Source organism: Peromyscus eremicus, chromosome 7 (assembly GCF_949786415.1).
Source record: "Peromyscus eremicus chromosome 7, PerEre_H2_v1, whole genome shotgun sequence".
Taxonomy (NCBI): domain Eukaryota; kingdom Metazoa; phylum Chordata; class Mammalia; order Rodentia; family Cricetidae; genus Peromyscus; species Peromyscus eremicus.
Window position 1 is genome coordinate 71307012 of NC_081422.1, and position 27134 is coordinate 71334145.

Here is a 27134-nt window from a genome sequence, read left to right on the forward strand (position 1 = left end):
TTCTTTGAATTTGCTATATACCAATGGATTGAATATTGTAATGTAATTTTGATAACTTTTTTGTAATATGTAGTTGTCTTCCTTTCTTAATTTATAGTTTCTGAAAGCACTCTCACAGACTTACCCTCCTCAGTCAAATCAACTTGACAATCAAGATTAGACATTGAAAGCATTGAATAGCCAACCCTTCAGCAGAAATAAGTATTTCTATGAAATTATTGACAATGAAACAGAACACCCAATCATCGCTTAAAGGACACACAAACTTTATAGGTATATAATGGTTATTATACTTAGGGATTTTCTTTTTATTTTATATGACCAAATGTTTCATTTTCATGATTCTAAAAAATCAAAACTGTATGTTATATTTCAGATTTCTTCAAATATACACATGAGTTCACCTGTAAAAACACGTGTACATTCATGAATCGAAAAGGAACACTTACTGTCATTTCATTCATGCTCAGAAGCATGGGACTAGGTGGCAAGGTGCCAAGGCGAAATCTGAACCCTTCTTCTAAAGTCATTCCCCAGAACTGGCTATAGTTCTGTGCTGTCCATCTACCTTACAAATGAAGCAGAGAAATATGTATAGGTTACACTGATATCACTCTTATAAATACATGTTTATTTCTAGATCTGAAAATTATATAGTAATGGGATCTCAAAATATGCGAATGATCAGTACAGGGTGGATAGTCTTCATATAGATGCAACACTGATTTTTTTTTCTAAAATCAAGTACATGAAACACTAGTTTTGGATTTGGCCTATTTCAGTTATGATTGATATAAGAAATATGAGGCCACATAATTATATGTTAAAACCAGGAATATGAGATATTTGTATTCTATAAAAGGATTAAGTTTAATAATGCTACTATATGCAGTTTCCTTTAAATGTGCATAATTGATCTTTAGAGGGGAATCTGACACCACAGACAAGACCTGACAGGTTAAAGAGGACAATCTGTGCCTTCAGAATTTACATTTGAAGTTTCCCAGGGAAACAGAAGCACCTATGAAAAATTAAAACTTAGCTAGCTATACATTTCATTTTTGCAGTATTGGAGACTGAACTTAGGACTGCATGCATACATGCAAGTACTCCACCATTGAGTGGCTGCTTGGCAACCTTCATCATCCTACTTTAAAGAGATTATATCAGCAACTGTTAATTAGACATTAAGTTAAGTGAGTTAATTTGTATCCAGTGTTAACCACTAATAGTTACTGGCAAACATATTAAGTTCATTATTTAGAAATTACCTATTAAAATGCATGTTTTTCTAGAGACTTATTTTTTTACCTTGATTAGAAAATAATGCCTTATTTTCAAAATGTGATAAGGAAATTTGAAGATAGAATTCTCCAGTAGGTGATAGTGGTTGAACACTGGACACTTGACAGGCATCTAAACATTGCTCATCCAAACTATCTGCATTGCAGACAAATGCTTTCAGTATATAAAACAGGTCTATACTCTACTTTGTTGTGTTTATTATCAAAATTACTTATAATGTGACAAGCTCTTTTGAGCGATTAGAAATTCAACTCAATTCTCAGTAATATTTTTAGAGCAAAATCTGCAACACCTAAGGAATTTCAAGGTGGAAACCTCTGGACCTGTATTGTACATGTCATGTTATTTAGAAAACAAACAGAACCTGTTGGGCAAAGGGATTTTGGGGGCAGGGGGTGCCCTGCATTAGTAGTCTCCAAACAGACATTGAGGGATCATTTAAACAGAACTCAATTTAATGAAAAGCATTTAAAAATATAAGATAGAGGGACTTTTCTGGAGTGGTGGCTCTAGCCTTTAATCCCATAACTCTGGAGGTTTTATGAGTTCAACGCCAGTCTGGTCTATACAGTGAGTTCTAGGCCAGCCAAGGATGCATAGTAAGACAGTCAAGAGAGATGGTTCAGCTGTGGTTAGGAGCATTTGCTGTTTTGCAAAGGACCGGAATTCAGTTCTCACCACCCACATGGTGGCTCATAATTCTAGATCCAAGGGATTCTGGGTCCTTTTCTAGCTTCTAGGTATTACAGACCATATGTAGTATGTATATATACATGCAGGCAAAACACTTCATACACATAAACAGATAAATCTACATAAATAAATACACCTAAAAAAACAAAACAAGTAACAACAACAAAAACAATAACAGTAGAGATCTTCCTCTTACTGGCTGAGGGCATGCAATGACTCCACTTCCCCTAGAGTTCCTGCAAGGCATGTGGCATCTTTGAGTTCAATTCTGGGGAAATGGTATCCTTGAGACCCGTTAAAAGCAAGGAAGTCAAGATAAAAAGCCAATAATAGAAGAAATATGAGAAAGAGTTATGGACTGAAGAACTAAGACTAGGTGGGCTTTTGTCCACAAAGAAGGCAGAGCAATGAGAAACACCCAGAAGTGGTGTAGAGCCACAACCTTCCAAGAAGAATTACATGAGGACCTAAGAAACTGGCCCTGTAAGAACTTGGAGAATTTGTTGGCTGTGCTGGAAACCCAAATTGCAGGCTGAATTTAACCACTAAAGAGGAAATTGGACTATCAGCAAATACTAGAAGAGTGTGGGAAAACCTAAAAAAGAGAGAATTCCAGTGCTCATGATGTTACATCCATGCATTGTTTGAAGGAGCACATAATCAGACTGTGGGTCCATAGAACCAGACTGAGGGAATAGCTGAGAGCTGTGCAAAAAGTTTTTGTGAGACTCCTACCAGTGGGAGTGGAGGTGTCTCTGACTCTTTTGCCTGCTCCTGGGACCCTTTTCCTCCTCCTGGGTTGTCTTGTCCAGCTTTGATATGAGGGTGTTTGCCTAGTCTTATTGTGTCTTGTTATGTCTGTTCTATTGATATCCCTAAGAGGCCTGCTCTTTTCTGAAGGGAAATGGAGGAGGAGTGGAACTGAGAGAGAGGGGAGGTGTCAGGAGGTGGAGGAATTTAGGGAAGGGATATTTCTATCAGGATGTATTATATGAGAAAAAATAAACAAGATTCAAGAATGAGAAAAAAAGTAAACTCAGCCTGCCTAAATCCACCATCAAGGAACAGAGGCACATCAGCCCTCAGGCACAGCTCCAGAGAAAAGGTAAAGGGACTTAAAGCTGGAACATCTGTACAACTCATCATCACCCAACCCTCTCTATTACAGCAAGAGCAAGAGATCCACTAGGATTCAGGGGAGACTGTGATAGAGCTTATATCACTGCTTCCAGAGCAGACCACAAACAGTGTAGACAGAAACTAAAGTGTTGTAAGAACTGAAAGACGGGAGTGTCCTGGATAGCTTTAAATTGAACCACTTGGGAAAAGGCAAAGCTGATTGAAGAATTGTCTCAATTGAATAAATCTATGAGGCATTTTCTTGATTGTTAATGATGCAGGAGAACCCAGCCCTCCATGAGCTGTGCTATTCCTGGCCAGATGGGCCTAGAGTATATAAAGTAGCTATATCTAAGAGCAAAACCAAAAGGCATTTTTCTTCCATAGTCTCTGCTTCAGTTCCTGCCTTCAGATTCCTGCCTTGAGTTCCTGTCTTGGCTTTCCTCCATGTTGAATTGTGAGCTATAAGCCAAATAAACTCTTGTCTTCTCAGTCACTTTTGACCAGAGTTTTATCACAGTAACACAGAATCAGACATGGCCAGAGATTACTAACACTCCTTTAACAGTCTTATTAATAAAAAACCTGGGAGCCAGATATTGAGGTGAACACTGAAAGATCAGAGAAACAGAACAAGCCACATCCAACCTTACCTTGCCAATTCCTCAGCTGATCTTGTTTCCTCAAACTGGAAGCCTCTGTGCCTCATCCGAATGGATCTCAGCTGAACTGCTGCTAAAAGCTAAAAGCTTAACAAGACTCTAGTTCCTGGTCCTCATGCTTCCTGCCTTTATGCCCCCTGCCATTATTTCCTGGGATTAAAGGGGTATGTTACCATGCCTGGCTGTTTCCAGTGTGGCTTTGAACTTACAGAGATCGAGATGGATTTCTGCCTCCAGAATGCTAGGATTAAAGGCATGTGCTACCACTGCCTAAACCTATGTTTAATATAGTGGCTCTTCTGTTCTCTGACCTCCAGATAAGTTTATTGGGGTGCACAATATATCAACCACACACTCCCATCTAGACCATACCACAAAGAGGCTGTGCAGATGATGTTTATGATGAACCTTGGCATAGTATCTTGATGAATAGAGCTAAGCTGTCACCAAGACCTTTATCAAACCCTCATAATCTTTACTACACTAGATTTCCCCCAAATATAGTTCCTAAGGAATCCAGCACACAAGGAGAAGGTACATAAAATAAACAAAAGCAAAAGGAAAGGGGGACTTTTAAAAACTGGAGGACATATCCTCTCCAGTGGAGGTGAAAAACACAAAAAGAAACAAAACATATGAAACACCATTTCACCTTGACATACCCACAGTTAATAGATTTTCAGTACTGCAAAACAAAGATAGCAAGATAGCATAATTGCCAGAGGAAAACTTCAGAGTTCTACTTTTTATAAGGTTCCATGACCAAAAGAAACTCAAATAAACAGATGAGAAATGTATTTTAAGATGTGTACAAAAACAGTTATGAAATCAAGACAGACAACAAAGTTACCAAAGTGAGTGAAAGAATAAGTAACTAGGAGGAAAAAATTTAAAACACCAAAAAAAAAAAAATTCAGCCTAGAAATTAAGATCCTGAAAAAGAACCAAATAACACCCTTACTCAACCCAACTAGAGGGTAACAAATAAAAAGCTCTGCACTATGTTTGAGTTACTTCATTTGGTGTGGTTGGCTGATGAGGTCCAGTACAGCCACAGCTATCACAGTCTATTTCCATTGCTATTTCTTACCCTCTAGAACTTAACACTAAGACTCTATTGCTGAAAATACCAGATGCTTGACAAACATTGCAAAAATCAATCTGATACAGACCTGAAATCTTTATACCTATTGGATAGTTTACATAAGTGCTAGAAGGTGCTTTGCATGCTACCAGAGTAGAAAAAAATCATCAATAACACCCAGATATTCATCTTTTGAGTTACAATAATGACTGGCCTGGCAAGACATGCCCACTGATGCAATAGTGGCACAAACATCATGGGAATAACCGATCACTTTCTGCTTAGATATAAGTACCATTCCACAGGATAAAACCCATACCTGTCATCATTGTCAGACCAAGAACCTATGATGAAACAAATCATAGGCTCTAGGAGATAAAAAGGCTATAAATGTTGCTAAAGGACTTAATAGTAAACTGACTCCTAATGACTTATATTTAGACCCATAGATTAATACTTCTCTTATCCTTCGTGAGAGATGTTCCTAATTGCAGTAGACAATAACCCACAACTGGTCAAAGAGGAGAAAATAAGAGACTACAGAATATTCAACACTAAAGGAAGCATAACATATCACAAACCACATCCCAAGTGGCAAGGGATAACTATAAGGAAACATAATCTTTGGACATAGGAAGGTAACTGCACACATGAACTCGCAGGATTTCAACAGCATGAATAAAACCCATAAAAGCCCAAGCCAGACCAAATCTCAGTAAGCAGAGAGGATCTGGGCACACAGTCTGATCCCTTGCTGTAGAGCTATTGGCAATTATTAGGTATTGGAAGAGGGAAAGACTTTTCCCTAAGAGTATAGTTCCTTGTAAGTCAACCACCACTCTCTAGTAGAAGACCACATAGCCAGGGATATTTGAGATTTGTTGGGGAGAAGTGAATATGATCAAAACACATATGAAACTTTCAAAGAACTAATAAAATTTTAAAAAGCAAAGCCCCAGCTGAATCCATTCCAAATTACTGGCATACATAATTTAAGAGAACGTGCTTTGTTGTGTTTTGTTCTTAGTTTAGTTTCTCAGGCAGAGTCTCACTCTGTAGCCCAGACTGGCTATCTCATACTCGGATTGACCTCAAACTCATAGTGATCCTCCTGCCTCAGTCTCTCAATGACTGGAATTGTGGGTTTGAGCTACTAAGCATGATTAAGATTAAGCTTGAAAGTGTTGACCCTGGAGTGTTTTCTTCACAGCTTTAGATAAATATAACAGGTATGTATCTCCTTTAGTGTTCTAACTCACTGAGGATTATTTGTACAATTTTAATGTGGCTTTATGTTCTGGCCCTTTTTAATGGTATGGCTTGTTGGCTCTTCAAGTAGAAGATAAATTAGTTTAGGGCAAAAATATTTATTTATATTTTCAGCAATGCAATAAAAGGAAGACATTTTTTGCTAGTTATTGCCATGAAAAATAATACAGAAAAGTGGGACATAGTGTATCAAGCCTGTGATACCAGAGCTTGGGAGGGCAAACAATAAAGATTGCCTTGACTTTTAGATCAGCCTGGACTATGCAGCAAAATGCTGTCTCAATAAATAAATAAACACATGAATAAATAAAGTGGATAAATATGCACTATAGTATATTATGTACAATACATACAGACCTGACCTTAAAATACAGTGAAGATTTGGAGAAGCAAAGCTTGTATATTTGTAAGTCACATGTCTTAAGGTTTTATACAAAAGTAGAAAGTCTATGCCTTATAAATAGCCCTCCATTACACTCAAACAAGCAAATAAGGGAAGGAAAACTCTTCTTCCGAGGAAGGCAGGTGTCCAACAATATCTATGTTCTTAAGAATGCTTGCTTTCCAGCTTGCTCAAGAGTGATTCCCATGCATGCTGTAACAGTTGGAAGCTGGGAAGTTCTCTTATGACTTCTTGGAAATGCGTGCTGCTTAGGCAGAGCATTTGAATCCTTTAAGAAACCTGACTAGGGTCATTTATCAAGATGACACATACTCTTGTGTTTGTCAGGCCTTTTCAATGACTTGGATATAATTTAGGCACAGGAACCCATAATTGGTTTCCCTAGAAATACTCAGGTGTCATCAAGTTATCACCTAAAACACTGGTTAAACAAACACATCATACAGAGAACTTGTGAATGACTTCAGAATACTAATGTCAAAAGATGTGACTTTCTGTGCTTTGTGTCTTCCAGGAAAATACTTTAGATACACTGAAATCCAGTGTCAGCATTGTCTTGAGAGACATAAAATTTTATACCTGAAAGAAATAGTACTTATATTCAAAAAATGTATGTCAGGGGCCTTTGAGATAGGTCAGAAGGTAATGGATACTACCAAGTCTGATGTAGGGAGCTCAATGCCAGGGGTCCAATGGTGGAAGGGGAAAGCCCACTCCCAGAAGTTTTGCTTTGATAGTAGACATGAGCTACAGCATAAGCACCATACCACAACCATCCTGCTCCCACCCTCCTCCACACACACACACACAAATTTCTAAAATTGTAATTTCAAAAGGTCTTTAAAAGTAAACATCTCAAAATTACTTCACTTTTCTAGTTGCTTCAATATGGTCTTTTTATGTCCAGTATTTTGCAGAATGTCAATAATGTTTTCAGTGGCATATAGACTGGTAAGTGGCAATGGAGAAATTTTAAGGCATAGATTATCCAAGTTATTCCACTTTCATTCAGTTCTGTAAAGAAAACAAATATGAGTGTCTACATCGGATTCCCTTGTATGTAAGTGGAGAAGCAACCTAATTTAATAGTCTTCAGCTGAGCATAGAGATATTCCTAGTGTTTCTTGGTCATTTTTAATTTTGAAGTTGCTAGCAACATAGTACACCTCCACAATGATGTCAATGTAACTAAAACTGATTAAATGTCAGTCATTTCCATGAAACTGTAGATTAGTGCTATACTATGGGTGTTGGCAAGAGAGAACACCATCTGGTTGAGTTCATAGTCTACCTAGGATAGCTGAGCATGGGTTTAGCTTGGTTAAGGCAATAACAGGGAGAAAAATGAGTCAGTCTTTTCAACTTTCTGATTTTACCTATCATGTATACAGTGGGCTGTTCTCTCAGTCTCTCAAAACCACACAATGACACTGATCTTTCCTAGCATTCTAAGGCTAACATCTATGTTTTAATTTTTACTTACACGTTATATTTTAACCATTTAATGTTCACCTTTTACAACTTAAATGCACATGTTTCTAAAAATCTTCCTTCATATTTCTTTCCCAATCTTTCTTTATAATTAATGACCATGGTTAGAAGTAAATGACACACAGTATGTGTTTTGAGTAAATGAGAATGCCAAGAAGCCTATACTGAAAGATGAACTTACCCATAATCCCCTTTATTGATGTGGTCAATTAACTCTGGATGAACAAGGCACACATGCTGGGAACATTTCCATTGCTGTCCTGAGCATGTACTGTAAAGACAAAAAAAAATTACAAAAGTCCTTTGACCTTTACAGAATATGTTCTCAGAATAGTAACAAGAGTGGTACATTGTTAAGTAAGTCATGGAACAAATTTCTTGACTAATGTTATCGATGTGGCTGTTTGATCGTTGGAGAAAATAAATCATAAAACCTGCATTAGGTGCTAGTCAGTGTGCTCTTATCCTCTTAAGTAACTACACTTGACATGATCCCATATTCTATAAAGTTTAAAAGTAAATTAAAATATAGATTTTATATACTTGTATTTGAAAATTTTTCTGCAGGCTAATCCAATTTAAGCAGCATGTTTTCATGTGTACTTACTGTGCTCAAAAATAACCACGGTTTGTTGGCAGTCTATCAAAACATTTATAATTTAGAATATGCTTAATGAGTACTTGATATATGGAGAAGGCTTACTATAAAAACATCAAATTTAAAGCTTGCATTAAATACATATATAATTACATTTCCAAAACTATTTTCATGCTTCTGAAAATGTATGTCTTATGGCATGTGATTTTTTGCCTAAATGCGTTTAAATGTATGCTTTAATCAGAAGATTTCCTCTGATTTCCTGAAGAAATACACGAACACTAGAGCTCTGTTCTGTACCACTTAGATCACTTACCAGGAGTTGCAGTTTTCCTTAACTACTGATCCTTCTTCATAATGTTGGCTATCTCTGGAGCAACCTGATAACAGGACATGTAAACGAATGAACATTAATATGGTGATATTTTATTTGCATTAAAATGTTATTTGTATGTTAATAAATAAAGTTGCCCGGGGTCAGAGCTATTAGCAAGCAATAGGAAAGCAGGGCAGTGGTGGCATACGCTTGCAATCCCAGCACTTGCTGGCAGAGCTAGGTAAGTCTCTGTGTGTTCAGGGATACAGCCAGTATTGGATACATGTGCCTTTAATCTCAATACCAACCATAGAAAACCTGGAGGTCTATACAGACAGGCTGTGACAAGGCAGTCATGTGGTTGGGTTTACAACTAATGAGAAGGCAGAACAGAAACTCTATATAAAGACTTTAACACAGGAAGTAGCTCTGGTTCGGAGAGGTAGGACTACCACAGGAGGAAGGGTAAGATTTTTGCTCTTAGCTCTGACCTCTTGGCTTTCTTCTTTGCATTGGTTCTGTGTTTCTTATTTAATAAGACGGTTGGTTACATCTAGACATTCTGAACTGAATAAACCATATTTTCATCAAGTCATCTACAATTGTCCTTAGTTGTTAGAATGTAAAAAATACTTAGTGCCAATCTGATAGCAGCACTCATCTGGTTTATGTTAAAGTTTATATACCAAATTCTTCTGTGCTCATTCTGTGAGGTTTTGTTTTTACAGTGGACATTACACTCCAAAACAGGATTGTAAGAATTGAAAACTAGATTATCAGGGAGTTAATCACTAGCTTTGCTTTAAAAATGTTTAAGTTGGTAATGTGTAAACACTGAGTCAATTTATGGCATTTCCTATTTTTAAATTTTAATCAGATCTTATAAATGGGTATAATTACAACAGATGACCCAAGTTCAAAGTTGTAATGCTCCAATACAATGCAATACAATACAATAACTGAATTCACCTGACAACTACTTTTTCTCCAGGGTTTTGGGCCATGAGAAAAAAATCATGGAATCAGTAAAATTACAGTCATTTGTCTTGAAGACCTAAGTTCCTTGGAGAATAAATGAATTAAAGAAGGCACCAAAAGATGGAAAGATGTCTGATGTTCTTGAATTGTTAGGACTAATATTGTGAAAATGTCAATCTTACCAAAAGCAATTACAGATTCAATGTAATCCCCATCAAAATTCCAATATAACTCTTTACAGAAATTGAAAAGAAAAAATAATTTTCAATTTCATATGGAAACACAAAAATACCAGGATAGTTAAAACAATCCTGAATTTAAAAAAAAAAATTTTAAATATCTATGGAAATCAGTGTGGTAGCTCCTCAGGAAGCTGGGAATAATCTACCTCAAAATCCAGCTATATCATTTGTAAGCATATACTGAAAGGACTATACATCTTTCTACAGAGATACTTGCTCATCTATGTACATTGCTGCTCTATTCATAATAACCAGATATTGGGAATAGCCTAGATGCCCATCAACTATTCAATGGATAATGATAATGTGGTATATTTACACAAAGGAATACTATTCAGTTATTAAGATAAACAGCTATGAAATTTGCATAAGAATGGATGAGTTAATTACTACACAGGTGAGGTAGTTTTAATAATGAGTCAGAACAGCTATTACTGGAATAAAGAATCAGATAGTACCATGACATAAAGAATTCTAAGGCTGGAGGTTTGTATCAGTGGTAGAGTACTTACTTAACACACAGAAAACTTCAGTTCTGCTTTGTATATTTTAGATTCATATTAAATGTAGGCTAAGCATCTAAATTGGGGAATTGATAGTAGTATATAGAAATCCAGAAATGAAAATATACATTATGTATTTCTTAAAACCTAAGACTACATGTCTGTTTCAGCAGTATATTTAGGCAAGAAAAAGTTGTCCAGGACTGAGCTGAAAGCACTCCAGATGGGAAACATTCAGAAGAAACTGGAAATGAATGGCCTGTAAGGAAACAGGGAATTCAATAGAGGTTGAATCTGAAAGAAATGAATTTCTTATGAACCAAAAGGCTGGCACAGTGGTTAGTTTTGTTGTTGTTGTTATTTCAATTTGACACACCAAGGGTCATCTGGGAACAGGTACCCACAACTTGGAAAATATCTCCATCAGAGTAGGCTGTAGGCAATCCGTGGGACAATTTTAGATTAATGATTGATATGGGAAGGTCCGCAGTGGGCAATACCACCAATAGGCAGGTGGTATAGGATAACAAACTGAGAAAGCAATGAGGAACAATCCAGCAAGCAGCACTCCTCCATGGCCTCTGTCTTCGTTCCTGTCTCCAGGTTGCTGCCTTGAATGCCTACCATGACCTCTGGGGATGATGTATTTTAAGCTGTCAAATGAAATAAACCCTTTCCTCTCTAAGTTTCTTTTTTCATACTGTTTATCAATGTTTAGCAAGTAATGGGAAACAAACCCATACAGCCAGTCATGGACATTGCCAGGGATCAAGAGCAAGAAGGCAAAAATCTGGACATTACATCCGATACTGGAGAAATTGTCAAAGATCTCATCAGGAAAGGGTCAGCAGAGTAGCAAAGAGAGAAATCCTGTCAGAATAAGTTGATGAAAGAAAAAAAGCAAAACTTTTCTTTCAGATATTATAAAGAACAAAGTCAAGGAAAAGTCTCTTTTTTAATTTAATTAAAAATTTTTTAATTGCATTTAGAAGATTGAGAGGTGTGTTTGTGTGTGTGTCTGTGTGTGTGTGTGTGTGTGTGTGTGAGAGAGAGAGAGAGAGAGAGAGAGAGAGAGAGAGAGAGAGAGAGAGAAAGGGAGAGAGTTGTAATACAAAAGAAGGCTCAAAAAAACATGAGAATACAAGGACTCTGAAGTCACAAGAGCGAATCAATGAGGACCAAGATGGAAGTAAGATGGAGCTATTCCTATGATGATGGAGCCATAAGACAATTCCACTTTTTTAGTAAAAAGTATATGAAGTATCTCCAAGTGAGTTCGCCAAATTTTTATACATATCATACATATAACAGTTTTGTCAAAAAATAAAATAATTAAAATAAATTAAAAATAAATAAAAATAAATCTAGTGACTACTGAAATTAAGGGAGTCTTACAACTTTAACAGCTTTTAGAATTAGGCAAATCAAATATTTGAAGAGGGAAATAGTTGGTCTCGTTGCTTCAAGAAAAAAGATAATAATATGGTGCCTGTGATTTATTTTAAAATGCTTCATCACAGTGTGTTATAAATATCTGTGCAGCCTGAAGCTGCACTGTAGGAAAGGCAGTCACTTGCTGTAATCAGGAATCTGCACCCCAGGGGTGTGTACTAGCACGCATTCTAAGGGGCCAGACTTGAGGGTAGCTGCTTTGAATGCTTACATTATCCACATTTTCAGCACCAGAATTAGCATAGTGAATATAACAATGGGATTTCATTGGCAAAATTAGTAGCTTATTAATAAGTACAGTGGATCTACATAGTTTACCTTGGTTAAGGTAATAGTATTCAATTTAGGTGATGAGCTAAAATATTTCAATGTCACTTTGTACCTCTCACCTCACAGTTCATATTTATCTATTATTCATTAAGGACAAACTGTACACAATCATGGACCTGGTGACCTCAGATTGACCTTTATCCTGCGTACTGTGACATCACTTAAGAAGATTTGTCAACTTGATACCTACTCGAAGGGTGATAGAACCTCTGTTAACAGCAGCACGTGTTCCTCCAATAATTCTTTTTCAAGAAATGAATTCCTAATAGTGCAAAGACTTGACATTTCACCCAGCTTAGAGAAGTTATATGAATGTTCATGTGCATGTGCGTGTGTGTGTGTGTGTGTGTGTGTGTGTGTGTGTTTGTGTGTGTGTGCATTCTCCATGTTGGTGGGTTTTTTTTTAAGTCTATAACTGGTTTTCTGTATTTGAAATTTGAAATTCTGAAGTTACTAGACGTTACCATCAAATATGATGCTGTACATAAGGAAGGAATGGATGTAATTAATGTATGTTCTACTTCCACTTTACATAAAATTGACATACCTATCTTTAATCCTTAAGATAATGTAAAATTTCAAGTTTTTCATTTAAACAGTTCTTAGGACAGAAATAGAAACCACCATGTAACTAGGTCATATGAAACTAATAAATCACTGTGTAAACATGTAGGAAACATAACATAGAGGAAATGTGTAAACATAGAGGAAAGTTGCTTTGTATATGAAAAATTAATGTAAATAATAAACTATTTTCTTTTTTAATTAATTTTAATTAATTTCACATATTTCTTCAATTTCACATAGTACTTTTTCCAACAAATTATTTCCCAAAGGAAGACAAAACAAGAGGAAAAATTACCCTTCTTGAGAGCAATTATAGTCTAATGTGAACTTTTTTGCTACTAAGTGAAATGGTAATTGCTCCTATCCATAATGAATGGAATAAAAGCTATCGCTGGAACATAAATTCTACCTAAAATACATCTCTGAGTTGAAATCTTTGAAATACTCCCCCTCTCAAGCAAAAATGAATGTTGAAGAGGTAGCAATTACTTTTCAGAATGGACTACATGTTTTAAATAAGAGACATCTGAATATGCTTTAGTGTATCGACAGCACTATAGCTGAGTCAGGTATTACAGGCTGACTCCTGTAATCCTGGTAAGTAGGAGGGAGGCTTTAGAGGAAGGCTTGCTGTGAGTTTAAGCCCTGTGTAGACCACACAATGAGATACAGGCCAGCTTGAGTTACAAGGTGAAACCTTTTCCCCTTTGTCAGTGAGAGAGGACAGCGAATTATAACTTATTTTATAATACTGATATGCAAAATGATAGTAAAATGAGCTTAGGCACACCTGAATCCTCAGTGCTCGGGAAACTGAGGCAAGAGAATTAACTGATGTCAAGCATTAAAGCCTAGTTTGGGAAACAAAGCCAAGTCCAATCTCAAAGTAGGAGACAATTTTATTTCGTTGAAATTATGCCATAAATAAAAATGCAAGCATCTAGATAGTCATGCTTTTACATGACACTTAATTTTTTCAGAGACTGCAGTGGCTGTTACCAATATTATTGCTTACTATTTGTGTCATACAAGAGAACCACATGTGTAGGAAGGCACATTTCCACACAGCAAAACCAAACCAAACCCAAGTTTTGATGTTTAGCCTCTTTGGAAAGTGTGGCCATGTGACTATGTTCTGTCCAAATAGACAAGAGTGGAGGTGCTATTTCGAACTCCAAAATCTCTTCTTAAGATGTGAAGACTACCCTCATTCTACTTTTAATTATTGGAACTTATATTTGACTGATGTAGCATGAGAGGTCGATCTGAATTGCAAACACAAGAGCCGTATTCTAGTGAAGAAATGGAAGAGTGGAGAGCTAGGTGGAACTTAGGCTGAAGAATTTAAGCAAAATACACTTGTGCATTAAAAACATGTACTTTGGGGCTGGTGAGATGATTCTGCAGGTAAAGACACTTACTGCTAAGCCTAACGACCTAAATATCCAAATCCACACAATAGAAGGAGAAAACCAACTTCTGAAGGTTGTCTTCTGACCTCTGTGCATGCACTGTGGCACAGCTACAGCCAAACACACACACACACACACACACACACACACACACACATAATAATAATAATAATAATAATAATAATAATAATAATAATAATAATAAATGTAAAGAATGAGGGGGTAATGGATGGAGGAATGAGAGCTTAGGGGAGCTGGAGGTTTGAGCTGGAACGGGAACAAGAGTGGGAGAACAAGGAAAGAGATACCATGATAAATGAAGGCACCATGGGAATAGGAAGAAGCAGAGTGCTAGAGAGGTTCCCAGGAATCCACAAAGAAGACTCCACCATAGACTATTGGCAATGGTTGAGAGCGTGCCTGAGCTGGCCTACTCTGGTGATCGGATGGCTGAGTACCCTAACTGTCATCATAGAATCCTCATCCAGTTACTGATGGAAGCAGATGCAGAGATCCACAGCCAGGCCCCAGGTGGAGCTCCAGGAATCCAAACGATATGAGAGAGGAGGGTTTCTGTGAGCAAGAGATATTGAGACCACGATAGGAAAAAGTACAGAGACAACTAGCCAAATTAATGAAAACACATGAACTGTGGACCAATAACTGAGGAACCCACATAGTACTGGACTAGGCCCTCTGGATATGTGAGATAGTTGTTTAGCTTGAACTGTTTAGGGGGTCCCCAGGCAGTGGGATCCGGACCTGTCATTAGTGCACGAGCTGGCTTTTTGGAGCCTAGTGCCTATGGTGAGACACTTTATGCAGCCTTGCTGCAGGGAGGAGGGACTTGGACCTACCTCAGCTGAATGTATCAGGTTCTGCTGACTCCCCACAGGAGGAGACCTTGCCTTGGAGGAGGTGGGAATGTGGGGTGGGTTGAGGGGAATGCTGGGTGGTGGGAGGAGGGAGGACAGGAGAATTTGTGGTTGTTTTTTTTTTAATGAATAGAAAATCTCTTAATTTAAAAAAAAGGAAAAAAATGAAAATTTTTAAATAAATAAAAATATTTATATTGTGGTTTTCACAAACCCTATGCTAACCTTTTCTGGCACATTATATTTGTGAATGAAGTATTAACCACTGCAGGACAATCTGCTTCCTATATGATGTTGTAGGATTATACTATTGTCCAGATATGTCACCATATTATTACTCTTTTACAGTGGTTCTAGTTGTTTTATAGGCTAAAATCTTCTTACTCACATAAATCATATGTTTCTTAACATATGGGGCTTTATAATACTCTTTTATTAGCACATCAATGATTACTTCAAGGAGAGATACACTAAAGGTTTTAAATACTATCAATATCTTTTACCAAACTGTCACCTTGAAAAAAGATGTAAAAGTTATCTATTGAAAATGAAGAATGACATTTCACTATTCTACCAATGCAATTTAATAACTACCTCATGCTTGAAAAAGCACGCTTCATAAAATGTGTTTATTCTTTAAAATTATATAGATAAAGAGCTATAGACAACAAAGGAAAGCTGGGAGTGGGAAAGGTGGTCTTCCCTAAGGAAGAGCAAACCAACTGATTATCAGCACCAAATGGTCAGCTCTGAAGTCATACATATACAAAAAAACATTATATGGACTTAGAAGCTTACATTTAGGAATACATGTATACTGCATTTATATAATAACAATTATTGAAAAAAAGAGACCATGAATTTGAAGGAAGTGGTGTATGGCAGGGTTTGGAGGGAGGAAAGGGAAGGGAGAAATGTTGTAATTATATTATCTCAAAACTAAAACAAATAAGAAGTTAAAGCTATGCCAAATAAAATTATTACTTGGTGAATATGATGTTCAAAAACATAAGAATTTTCTAGCTATCAACCCAATACTGTTAGAACCTACGTTTAATAGGGGTATAATTTGAAGGAAAACCCGTAACTTTACTGAACCGCCATAACCTCTAACTGCGTTCTAAATATTACACCAACAGACACATTTGGCCTTCCCTCCTTATCTAGGAAATGTCTCTTTGCAACAGAGACCATTATAGAAAAACAAAACTGATCAAAATGTAGAGTTGCGGAGCCCAGTACAAACTACATCTACAACACAACTCCTGCACCTAAGGTTCAGGGACCATTGTGAAGAATGGGTAAAAGATCATGAGAGCCAAAGGATCAGGGAGTTTGTTGTGAGGTTGTTGCGTATCCTGGGAGTGTCCGAAGCCACGCCCATAAGGTCTCATTAATATGACTGCCTAAGCATGGGCTTAACAAGGATGATACAAGCCGGGTGGTGGTGGCACACGCCTTTAATCCCAGCACTCGGGAGGCAGAGCCAGGCAGATCTCTGTGAGTACGAGGCCAGCCTGGGCTAACAAGTGAGTCCCAGGAAAGGCGCAAAGCTACACAGAGAAACCCTGTCTCGAAAAACAAAAAACAAAAAAACAAAAAAACAACAACAAAAAAAAAAAGGATGATACAAATAGATGTGCTAACATAGACAGGAGAAAGCCCAAGAAGCCTCAACTCTACACAAAGAACTATAGACAACTACGAAATGCTGAGAGGGGGAGAAACTGTCTTAGCCAGGGAAGAGCACACCAACTGGTTATCCAATACCAAATAGTCAGCCCTGTAAATAGACACATTGGAGTGGCATTATACACAGTAGGTTGTATTTATGTATTTAGGAATGTATGTGTGTATTCCTAATTTATAGAGATATAGATAGCCATAAATAGCTAGTAATGAAAATAACTAGTAATGAAAAAGGAGGCCATGAATTTAAACAGGAGCAAAGAGAGATATATAGAAGGATTTGAATGGAGGAAACTTAAGAGGGAAATTATGTAATTATATTATACTCTCAAAAAATTAACAGAAATAATTTTAAAATGTATTTATTCTTTACAATTATACAGAAATAAGATTATTATTTAATTTCATGAATATGTCATTCAAAAAACCATAAAAACTTTCTGGGAATCAATCCAATACTAACTAAAACAATATTTAGTAGGGTCCTTAGGAGTCTTCCTCTTCGTATGCTGTAACTAGAACACAGGCAATAAGCATCACCCCCTTTTCATAGCTGCCTACACAATCCATGCAGAGTAACTACCCTATTAAACAAGGGAGCACAAAATAATTGACAGATTAAAGTCTGAAGGGTGTGTGGAAAATCCTTACATACAATAGTAAGTACTTGATAATATTAGTTACTAGGGAAGAGGAATAGAAGGGTTAGTAGGCTGTTAGGAAACATGCTACCTAAGAAATGCCTGTTAAGCATCTATTGTGTGTAGTAAGTGGTAAGTGAATTTCTATCTACAACATTCAAATATACACTATTTGGGATAATGCTTACAAAAAGAATCTTATCTCTGACTGATTACAGACATAGAGCTCTATACAATGCCCATACATTATCATTGAGTTATTAATATAGATTGTCATGGTCATGTAATTTGACTTTATTAGTTCCTTTACTAATCATTTCAATATGACAGAATAGACAAATTTAACTACAAAAGCAGCTCTGAACCTTCTTATGCTTTCCAAAAAAGTCACTGTCTTTCAGATCTAAAATACATACAGTAGTATCCCAGGACTAATGTATATGGTTATACAAGTTGGGCTTTGGGCACAGACAGAATTCTACTCACAGAAACTATAGATGTCTCTGTATTAAATAAGAAAAGAGGGCTAGGGAAGAAATAGGGATTGTGGGATATGGTTGAGTGGAAACTACATGTGTTCCAAAGAGTGACATCCATACTCACATCCAGCAGTAAGACACAGCATCATCAAGCCTTCTAGTTCCCCAAGGATAGTTAGCAATTTATATTCCATAGTGAAAACATTGATTTCAAGTGCTTGCAATCCATATTAATGGTATTTTCTGTTACATAATCACATTGACTCCAATAATGAGAGTTTCATCACTTCAGTTTGTTCATATAATTTTTAAAGCATTATCGGAGACTTTCTTATTTAGTAGTTGTGAAGATAATGCATTTACATGACCTATTACTAGTCTTAAAAAAATACAGCTAACATTTCCCCATTATTCATGGCATTTACTCTGTACTTTCTTCATTGCAACAATTAATTGCATTATTATTTCTAAAAAGAGAATTGGGGTGCCGGGTGGTGGTGGCGCACGCCTTTAATCCCAGCACTCGGGAGGCAGAGCCAGGTGAATCTCTGTGAGTTCGAGGCCAGCCTGGGCTACCAAGTGAGTCCCAGGAAAGGCGCAAAGCTACACAGAGAAACCCTGTCTTGAAAAAGCAAAAAAAAAGAGAGAGAGAGAGAGAATTGGGGAAATTTGACAGGTAGTATCTGAACAAACATGAAAACATAGCACTTATCTAAAATAGCAAGAACTAATTCTAAATATATTTCTGGGCCTACAACTCAATGGTAGAGTGCGTACCTAGCATGCCTGAAGCCCTGGGTTCAATCCCCAATAATGCCAAAAAATCACAAACTAGAACAATATATGAAGCTACTATAAAAATATATTAATCTAAAGACTTCTTCAAATAATCTTAGTAAGAGGAGACATACTCTATACTATTGGACGGAATATCAAACTTTACAAGGGCAATGATCTTGAAGAAGATTTACAACTTCCAGTAGTTACCAGAGATGTGGAAGAATAGGAGCAGTGAGATGTAGAGAACGTTGATAAGTGGTATTGAGTCAAAGTTAAGTAGGAACAGGAAGTCCTGGTGTGCTATTGCACAGCGGGGTGACCACAGACCAAAACAATGTACCTGTATGTCACACTCACTAAAAGAAAGCCTTTGGATGTTTTAACCATAAACAAATGATAAGCGTCAAACTTGTTTTAAATGCTATACAATACATATGTATACCAAAACAGTTTTTTGTCAATTAAAAAATAAATTTAATTTAAATAAAAATTACAAATGCTAAGCAATTATTCTCATAGTCTTAGGTTGTTTTAAGTAACAAGATAATTTATTTTAAAGGACTAAGTATCTATCCTGTCATCCTAGAAAGAAAGAAGACAAAATAAACTGGCTGTTCTAGATGTTAAGACAAAGTGGAAAGCTGTGGGTGGTTGAAAGCAAGTCATGAGAAGAAATCCCAACATGAATTAGGAAGAGAAGCTCAACCTATCAGTAATCAGAGGAGAAGCCAGTTTACACTGTTCATCTAAGGAAAGGTTGAAGCACTGGGTATTAAAAATATTGGGTAAATGAACTTGTACACAGTGCCAGATGGGGACTAACAGAATGGAATAGACAGACTTGAGAGCCATGGAGCAGTGCTCAGCTTAAATGCTTGCATGCTCCAGACCTTGGAATCCCCGTTCTTTGTTTGTTTATTGGCACACAGTTCAAGGAGCAGACATGTGGGGGGGTTAGGGAAATAAGAACCAGGCAATGGTAAGGAGAGCTGTGAAACGCTGTCTTCTGAATGTGGCATGATGGTTGTACCCACAAACTCACAGAAGCAGTGGCTGCTTGCATGAGACCTTCTCAAGACTGGGCCCATTAATGGTCTATCACAAAGGAGAAAAAGGCAAATGAGGCCCCAATTCTTTCTGAGAGCTATAGACTTTAATATCTATCCAGGATAAGGTGTCATATGCCTCTCAACTATGCAGCCCCTAGTAAATAACCCTTGCTCCTATAATTAACTTCCACCCAGGCTCATGAAGGCAACCGTAACTAAATACAGTGGGCACACACACAATAAAAACAGATGAATGAAAAGAAGAGATTCTGTGAATTGGGAAAGAAAATAAGAGGTTAATTGGAGGAGAATATGATAAAACAACATGATACATATGTATGACACTGTAAAAGCGTAGTTTAAATAAAAATAAATTAGTTGAATGTTGAGACCAAGGCATTTTTAAAGCATTATTATTTTGTAAGATAGAATAGAACAGAATGGGATGATTTGCAGTAAAGGCAGGTAAATTTCAATTAATTTTTTAAAAATTTTAATAAATGTGTATAATAACCAAGTTTTGTGATAAATTTTGTTACTGTAGGTTATGACAAAAAAAAACTTCTGAAGGCATGTCCTTAGAGAAACCTTTACACATATACACTCTAAGAAAAAAAGGATGAAAAGTTATTCATGCTTCTTTGTAGCACACAGAAATTGGATATAATAGACTGTCCGTAAACAAAGACCAGTTTTTAAAGAAAAACTTTGCATGAGACTTCCCACCACAGACTCAACTGTGGTTGCAGATGTGGTAGCAGAAATGGAACTAACATGAAAGGGACATTCACAGAAGTCTAGTCATGCACAATGACACACCCAGACCCTTAAACATCATGCTGTCTGGAAACAGCAAGAAGAAAAATTGTAAGTAGTTTAAAAAATTAATAATTCAGATACAAAAATGAGCCCATGTGGTTTATAATGGCACATAAAGGTCCACTGTATCCTAAATAGACTAATTTACTCAATTCTCTCTTTCCAGAGATGATGCAGAGGAGAAATAATGTATTTCATTTTGCAAAATCTGTCTATGGGGCCAGACACACATCTATAGACAGGCAGTATACAATATGAGACCTTGGACATTTAAGTCCTAGTGCAATATTCAGGGTACCTATCTGACCTTTCTTTCCCTCCTGCCTAATTACTGATTCTGCACTACGCAGTTTCTTACAAACTCATCGAGCATGTGTTACGTTACCCCTGAAAAATGCTCAAATGCAACCTGGCCCACTCATCCTCTAGATAACCCACTCATTTCTTATGACTCAGTTCTAATGTCCTGAATTCTAGCTGATTGAGTACATTCCCCTTACAACTACTGCCCCCAGGTATCATTAACTTTTCCAAGATCTTCTAGAGTAAGACTATGTCTTTCAAAGTTCCTGCTTCTACACCATCTGATCCTAATTATTGCAAGACTTGTCCATAATGCCTTGTTTCTTCACCCTTCCATACTACTTAAAATCTGAAGCACGCATTAGTTGAGGAGCAAAGCCAGAAATTAAGATTGGGACCTAATACTTACTGATGATCAAGAGCATCAAGATGGCAGCAACTAAGCATAGAGTCCTCTGAGAATAGGAAAGTCTTTTATTACATTGTTACACATCTGAGACACTCACCCTGATATCTGGCTCTGGGTTTTTTATTAAAAGACCATCTAAGATTTGCACAACATACTCCAAAGTAGCATCTTTTGATAACTTCTAGTAAATAGATGTGATCCCAAATGCCCAACATGACCTAAATGGCCTGATTTACAATAACTTATACTTGCTTCTAAAACCAATCTGTCACCTATCCTTCCCTCATCGTGACTCTCTAGAGACAATGGCTTCCTCTCAGTTGATAAATAGTACTATGGTCTTCACGTTCATGTTTGTAACACTCTTGTGCAAACTGTTCTCCAATTCAGCTCCTTCTTTACTATGTGGCAGCTTAAATGTTTACACTTACTGGTCCTCCAGTGAGACAGATGGTATACAGTTTGCTACATATTAATATTCTCACATCACCCAAATTGTGTGTATGTAGATTAGAGGTTAACCGCAACATCATGCCTCAGGAGCTACCACCTTACTTTTGAGACAGGGTCTGTCTCTGTTGTGGAAGAAGTATAATAGAACAGCTGGCCACTGAACCCCAGACCCCTTGTCTTTCCAGTCAAGAGATCATAAACACGTGCCACTATTCCTGTTTTTTGTGTGTGGCTTCTGGATGCCAAACATAGTCCTGGTGATTGCAAGGCAAGTACTTTAATTACTGAAGCTATTTCCTCAGTCCATAGAAGCACTCTTCTTTTCTTCAAAGAATGCATCACTATTTACAGCCTCTCAGTAAATTTCCTAAATTTTTTTCCTACCCATCCAACTGGACTAATGTTTATAACAATAAGACCATTCACATTGCCTGGCACAATAGGGATACTTGAAGAATTATTGAAGGAAGACTAGACTTCTCAAACATAGTAGAGTATCTGCCACTTTGTAAAATAAAGTAAATGTTTAATGAGATGTCTGATGGCAAAATTAAAGTCTGGACTAAATGGAAATTCTGTGGACAATTCTAACTAATAAATATCCATTTAAAGAAACATTTTTAAATTTTATAAACAAAATGAGAACAAAATTGAAAACAAGAGTTGTCAATACCATCTCCATTTTGAAGTAGGATTTTTTTTTTTTTTTATGGGTGCAGTGAACTTTATTGATGGTGTTCAAGAGAGTAGGGCTCCCTAAGCCCCTCCTGTTGTTCTGGGGGTCTGGGATGGAAACTGTGAGGGAGATGCTCAGTATCGGGGGCTGAGATGGGACAGGAACTGCTCAGCAGCCGAGGGGCTCTCTTGCTGTCCTTGCTGGGGTGGGTGGTCCAGGGCGGGCTTCTTACTCCTTGGAGGCCATGTAGGCCATGAAGTAGGATTTTTAAGTGCCTTCTAAGTAAAAGTTCTAGTCATTTATAGACTACAAGTTCTAGACCCATATATAATTGTGTCACAGAGTTCTGATTAACCAAAAACGTCTGATGAAGAGATTTGGTGCTATGAAATCTTCATCTAGGGAAGTGTATAGGGTACATTTGTCCATGGGGCTTTTTTGTAACAACTTCCCAAAATTAATCCCTGTTCTCATATAACCGTATCTGTGTAGCAAATACCACCATTCTAGTTATCTTCTCACACGTCATTTCTATTTACCATCTGGGTCTTAGATTCTTATAAGACTATTCTATGTGACCCTCTTTTCTCTTTAATTTTTTTTTAGATAGGCTGCCATGCAGCCAGGGTGTCCTCAATCTCACTGTGTAGCTGAGGGTGACCTTGCATGTCTCATCATCCTTCCTCTACCTCTAGAGCGCTAGAACAACAGGTGTGTGCTAACAGTGTCCATCTTGTATGGTGCTGATGACTTCATGCACGCTAAGCAAGCATTCTACTAACTGAATCACGTTCTCAAAATTTCCAAAGTGGTGAAATTAGACAAAAACATACTTGAAGAATTTATTATCCTTAGGCAAGCATGACGCCTAGTTTTATTTTGCTTTAATTTGTTTTGATGTCATGCTAATACCATATACTCTAATGTTGCAGGTTCATGAGTCTGACAAAATAATAAGTAAAATGTTACATGGGGAGAATGTCCAATGGTTCTAGATGATCAAGTTTTTAAATTTCACAAAATTCTCTAAGAAAACTGCACTCAAATGCTTGAAAGTCATGCTGAGTACATTACTGAAAGTTTTAAACAGCACATATTTTGAAAGAATGTTCAAAACAGAATCCAGACCCATACTTACTACACTCAGACCAGAACTTTCCTAGTGGTGCCAGTATGGTACAGGTCCCCTGCATTTGAACCAAAGAAACTTAAAAATTCAACAAAATGTGCTGAAATAATCATTTTGATTCCACCGAAGGAAACAGAATGGAGGAGAGAAGAGGAGAGGAGAAGAGAGGAGAGGAGAGGAGAGGAGGGGAGGGGAGGGGAGGGGAGGGGAGGGGAGGGGAGAGGAGAGGAGAGGAGAGGAGAGGAGAGGAGAGGAGAGGAGAGGAGAGGAGAGGAGAGGAGAGGAGAGGAGAGGAGAGGAGAAAGAAGGAACATAATGCTGTCAGATCTGATGACTAGGATCATGTTCAAACAAATTCCCAAAGCCTACCTTCTGGGTCTAAAGGCTGTTTAATAGGAGACCATTCTTTTTCTTCACGGCAAAATGACTTGTAATCAGGACAGCAATCAGAGTTTTCCCTTTCACAGAAGCTATCACAGTAACACAATGCATTGGCTTCATAGAACTGAGTGACACAGGCATCATCTCTGTCTTCACAACAGCCAAAGTGTCTACAGTATTGCCCTTGGAAAATGGCCCTTTTGTGCCGAGTACCTTCAAAAATGGTGTGATTTCTAGTGAAATATGGTCCTGGATCCACTTCTCTTTTCAATAAAGAGTGAGTCTCTGTGCAGATTTCTGCCATCAGATAGGAGAAGATTAAGATCTTATATCTGGTCCACATTCTCTGGAAGAAGGTTCAGCTTCCTCTTTCAGCTATCTCCGATTCCAGTCTTGAGGGTTTTTCCTTAAAGCCTGATCTCTAATCATCAGGACACCTCAGCCTGGACCTTGAAACTGATTCTTTACTTGAGCCTCTTATAGTTAAACATTAATAAAAAAAAACTTTCAGTGTTTGCACAAGATAATACAAGTGTTACAAATAGACTATTATAATTTATCTAAAGTCAAATATGTGTATTTCCTACAATGTTACAAAATTTATATGATCATCAAAAAGGTCTATCTAAAATCTTAAGTATAAATAATAAATGGAATATCGCTTGTCCCTCAGAAAAACCTAGGTTTCTAAATCTGAGAGAACCCCTAGTCTATGTATGTCCCAAAGTATGACTATAAAAACACTGACAACATGCAGAAAATTCAAAAGTCAAAATTACAATTACGGATTTTACCTACTTGCATGGTGACTAAATCCAAGCTCTCCCAATGTCACCTACTAAATCTGTCCCACCGACAGCAGCTCTTGTGAATCACACACTCATGCACTGGCTTCATTTCCCATCTGCACCTCATTTACCTACCATAAGCATCTTAATTTTTAGGCTTGCCAAAGCCCTATTTAGCAAGAATATTCTGAGTTTGACCTTACTTCTCCCCACCTAAGTCTCTACCTAGCATCAATGAGAAACTGTCCGTTCTGGAAAGCATTTTTAGCCAAGAAAAGTCAGGTCTGCCTGCTAAGCAGCTGTGGGGGAAGGAGCCGTTGGGGACACTCAGAGGTCGAGATGTCTGGTAGTCTGTGAAGCTATGGGTTTACAATGGGTCTTTATTCATTAACTACAGTAACTGCCTTTGGGTGTGGGATAAATAACTAGCAGGTAATGATTCAGCAAGAGTGGCTAGGTGGACTATTGAAAAAGATCTGCCTTAACAGTCAGAAACCTGGACTTCTGTCCCCAAGCAATTTATTGGTCCTATGGCCTGGGGATCACTGTTTACTTATAAATCTCTCTATTATTTCCCTATAAAACAAGGGTTCGCCTTCTCTGTGGCTATTTCATAACTTAGACCCTTCATCTATATATTCCCTGACCTTGCTCTGCCCTTCATTCTCCTCATTCTCTTCCTCATGCTGTCACTTCCTTTAAGTAGTCAACTCTCAGGGTAAAAACAAGTGTAATTCTGTCTGTATGTTTAAAAGATCCTTCACCATCTTGGTATCACTGTCCTATCTCCTGTCCTACTTCCTTTCCAGTAGCTGATGATTCTACCTTTTTGTCTTGTGCTGAGTTACTAAATTTCCCTACCATGTATGAGGTCCTTGGTACTATCACTGGAACCCAGTCACCCAGGTGTGGTGACACTCAGAACTCAAGAGATGGAAGCTCTTGTATCAGGAGTTCAAGGCCATCATGAGCTACATAGTGAGTCTGGGACAGATGAGAACATGCCTCAAAAAAGAAGAAGGAGGAAGAGGAAAAGAAGGAGGAGGAGGAGGAGGAGGAAGAGAAGGAGGGACAACTCCTACTTTTACTACAGAACAGAAGTTTAGAATGAGAAATTAATTCTCTCAATGTTTCTCATCTTTTCACTCGCTAATTCTTTTTTTTTTTTTTTTTTTTGGTTCTTTCGAGACAGGGTTTCTCTGTGTAGCTTTGCGCCTTTCCTGGAACTCACTTGGTAGCCCAGGCTGGCCTTGAACTCACAAAGATCCACCTGCCTCTGCCTCCCGAGTGCTGGGATTAAAGGCGTGCGCCACCACCGCCCGGCTTTTCACTCGCTAATTCTAAATCTCAGTATTTCTTCAGCATACCCATTTCATACCCTTTGTACATATACTCACATACAGTCTTTGCATACATAACACACACACACACACACACACACACACACACACAACTCAGTCCAAGGCAGATAATGTGATGATAGTTATTTTTTTATGTTGAAGGACCTCCATATTTTTGCACTTCTACCAACAGCATACAATTTCCCTTTTCTCCATATCAACATAAATATTTGCTATTTTTTTTGTCCTTTTGATCATAGCCGTCCTAACAGATATGAGTTGACCACTGCCTTAGTTATGATTTCTATTGCTGTGCAAAGACACCATGACCATGGCAACTCCTATAAAGAAAACATTTAATTCGGATGGCTCACTTACAGTTTCAGAGGTTCAATCCATTGTCATCATGGTGGGGAGCATGGTAGCAGGCAGGCAGATGTGTTATTGGAGAAAAAGCTGAGAATCCTATATCTTGCAGGCAACAGGAAATCAACTGAGACACTGGGCAGTATCCTAAGCATAGGAAAATTCCAAGCCTGTCCCCACAGTGACACACTTCCTTCAACAGGGCCATACCTACTCCAACAAAGCCACACATGCTAATAGTGCCACTCCCTATGAGATTATGAGGGCCAGTTACATTCAAACTGCCACAACCATTCATGGTTTCACTTTTTATTTACATAATAATAACTTTAAATGTGCTTTGTGTATTTATTGGTCATTTATGTGTATTCTTTTAGGAAACATTTATTTATGTCTCTTCTATTTATTTTCCTTTTTGTTTTAACAAAGGATTAAATTATTTCTCCCATAATATTTAATCCATGAATGAATTTTTTTTCTTTTATTAAAAAAATTTTAGCCCACAGTGATAGAATGTAGCTCATACATGAATG

At 37.4% G+C, this 27134-nt stretch overlaps 1 protein-coding gene across 1 annotated transcript in view; it reads right to left on the reverse strand.

The window, feature by feature from the left end:
* Tinag (tubulointerstitial nephritis antigen) overlaps positions 1 to 24450 on the reverse strand; it is a 100208-nt gene extending 75758 nt beyond the window's left edge. The window contains exons 1-4 of the mRNA XM_059267022.1: positions 24096 to 24450; positions 8941 to 9004; positions 8208 to 8297; positions 450 to 564 (exon numbers count right to left, since the gene is read on the reverse strand). Coding sequence (XP_059123005.1) covers positions 450 to 564; positions 8208 to 8297; positions 8941 to 9004; positions 24096 to 24450 — 624 coding nt within the window. The remainder of the gene's footprint in view (positions 1 to 449; positions 565 to 8207; positions 8298 to 8940; positions 9005 to 24095) is intronic.
* Positions 24451 to 27134: the final 2684 nt, after the last annotated feature.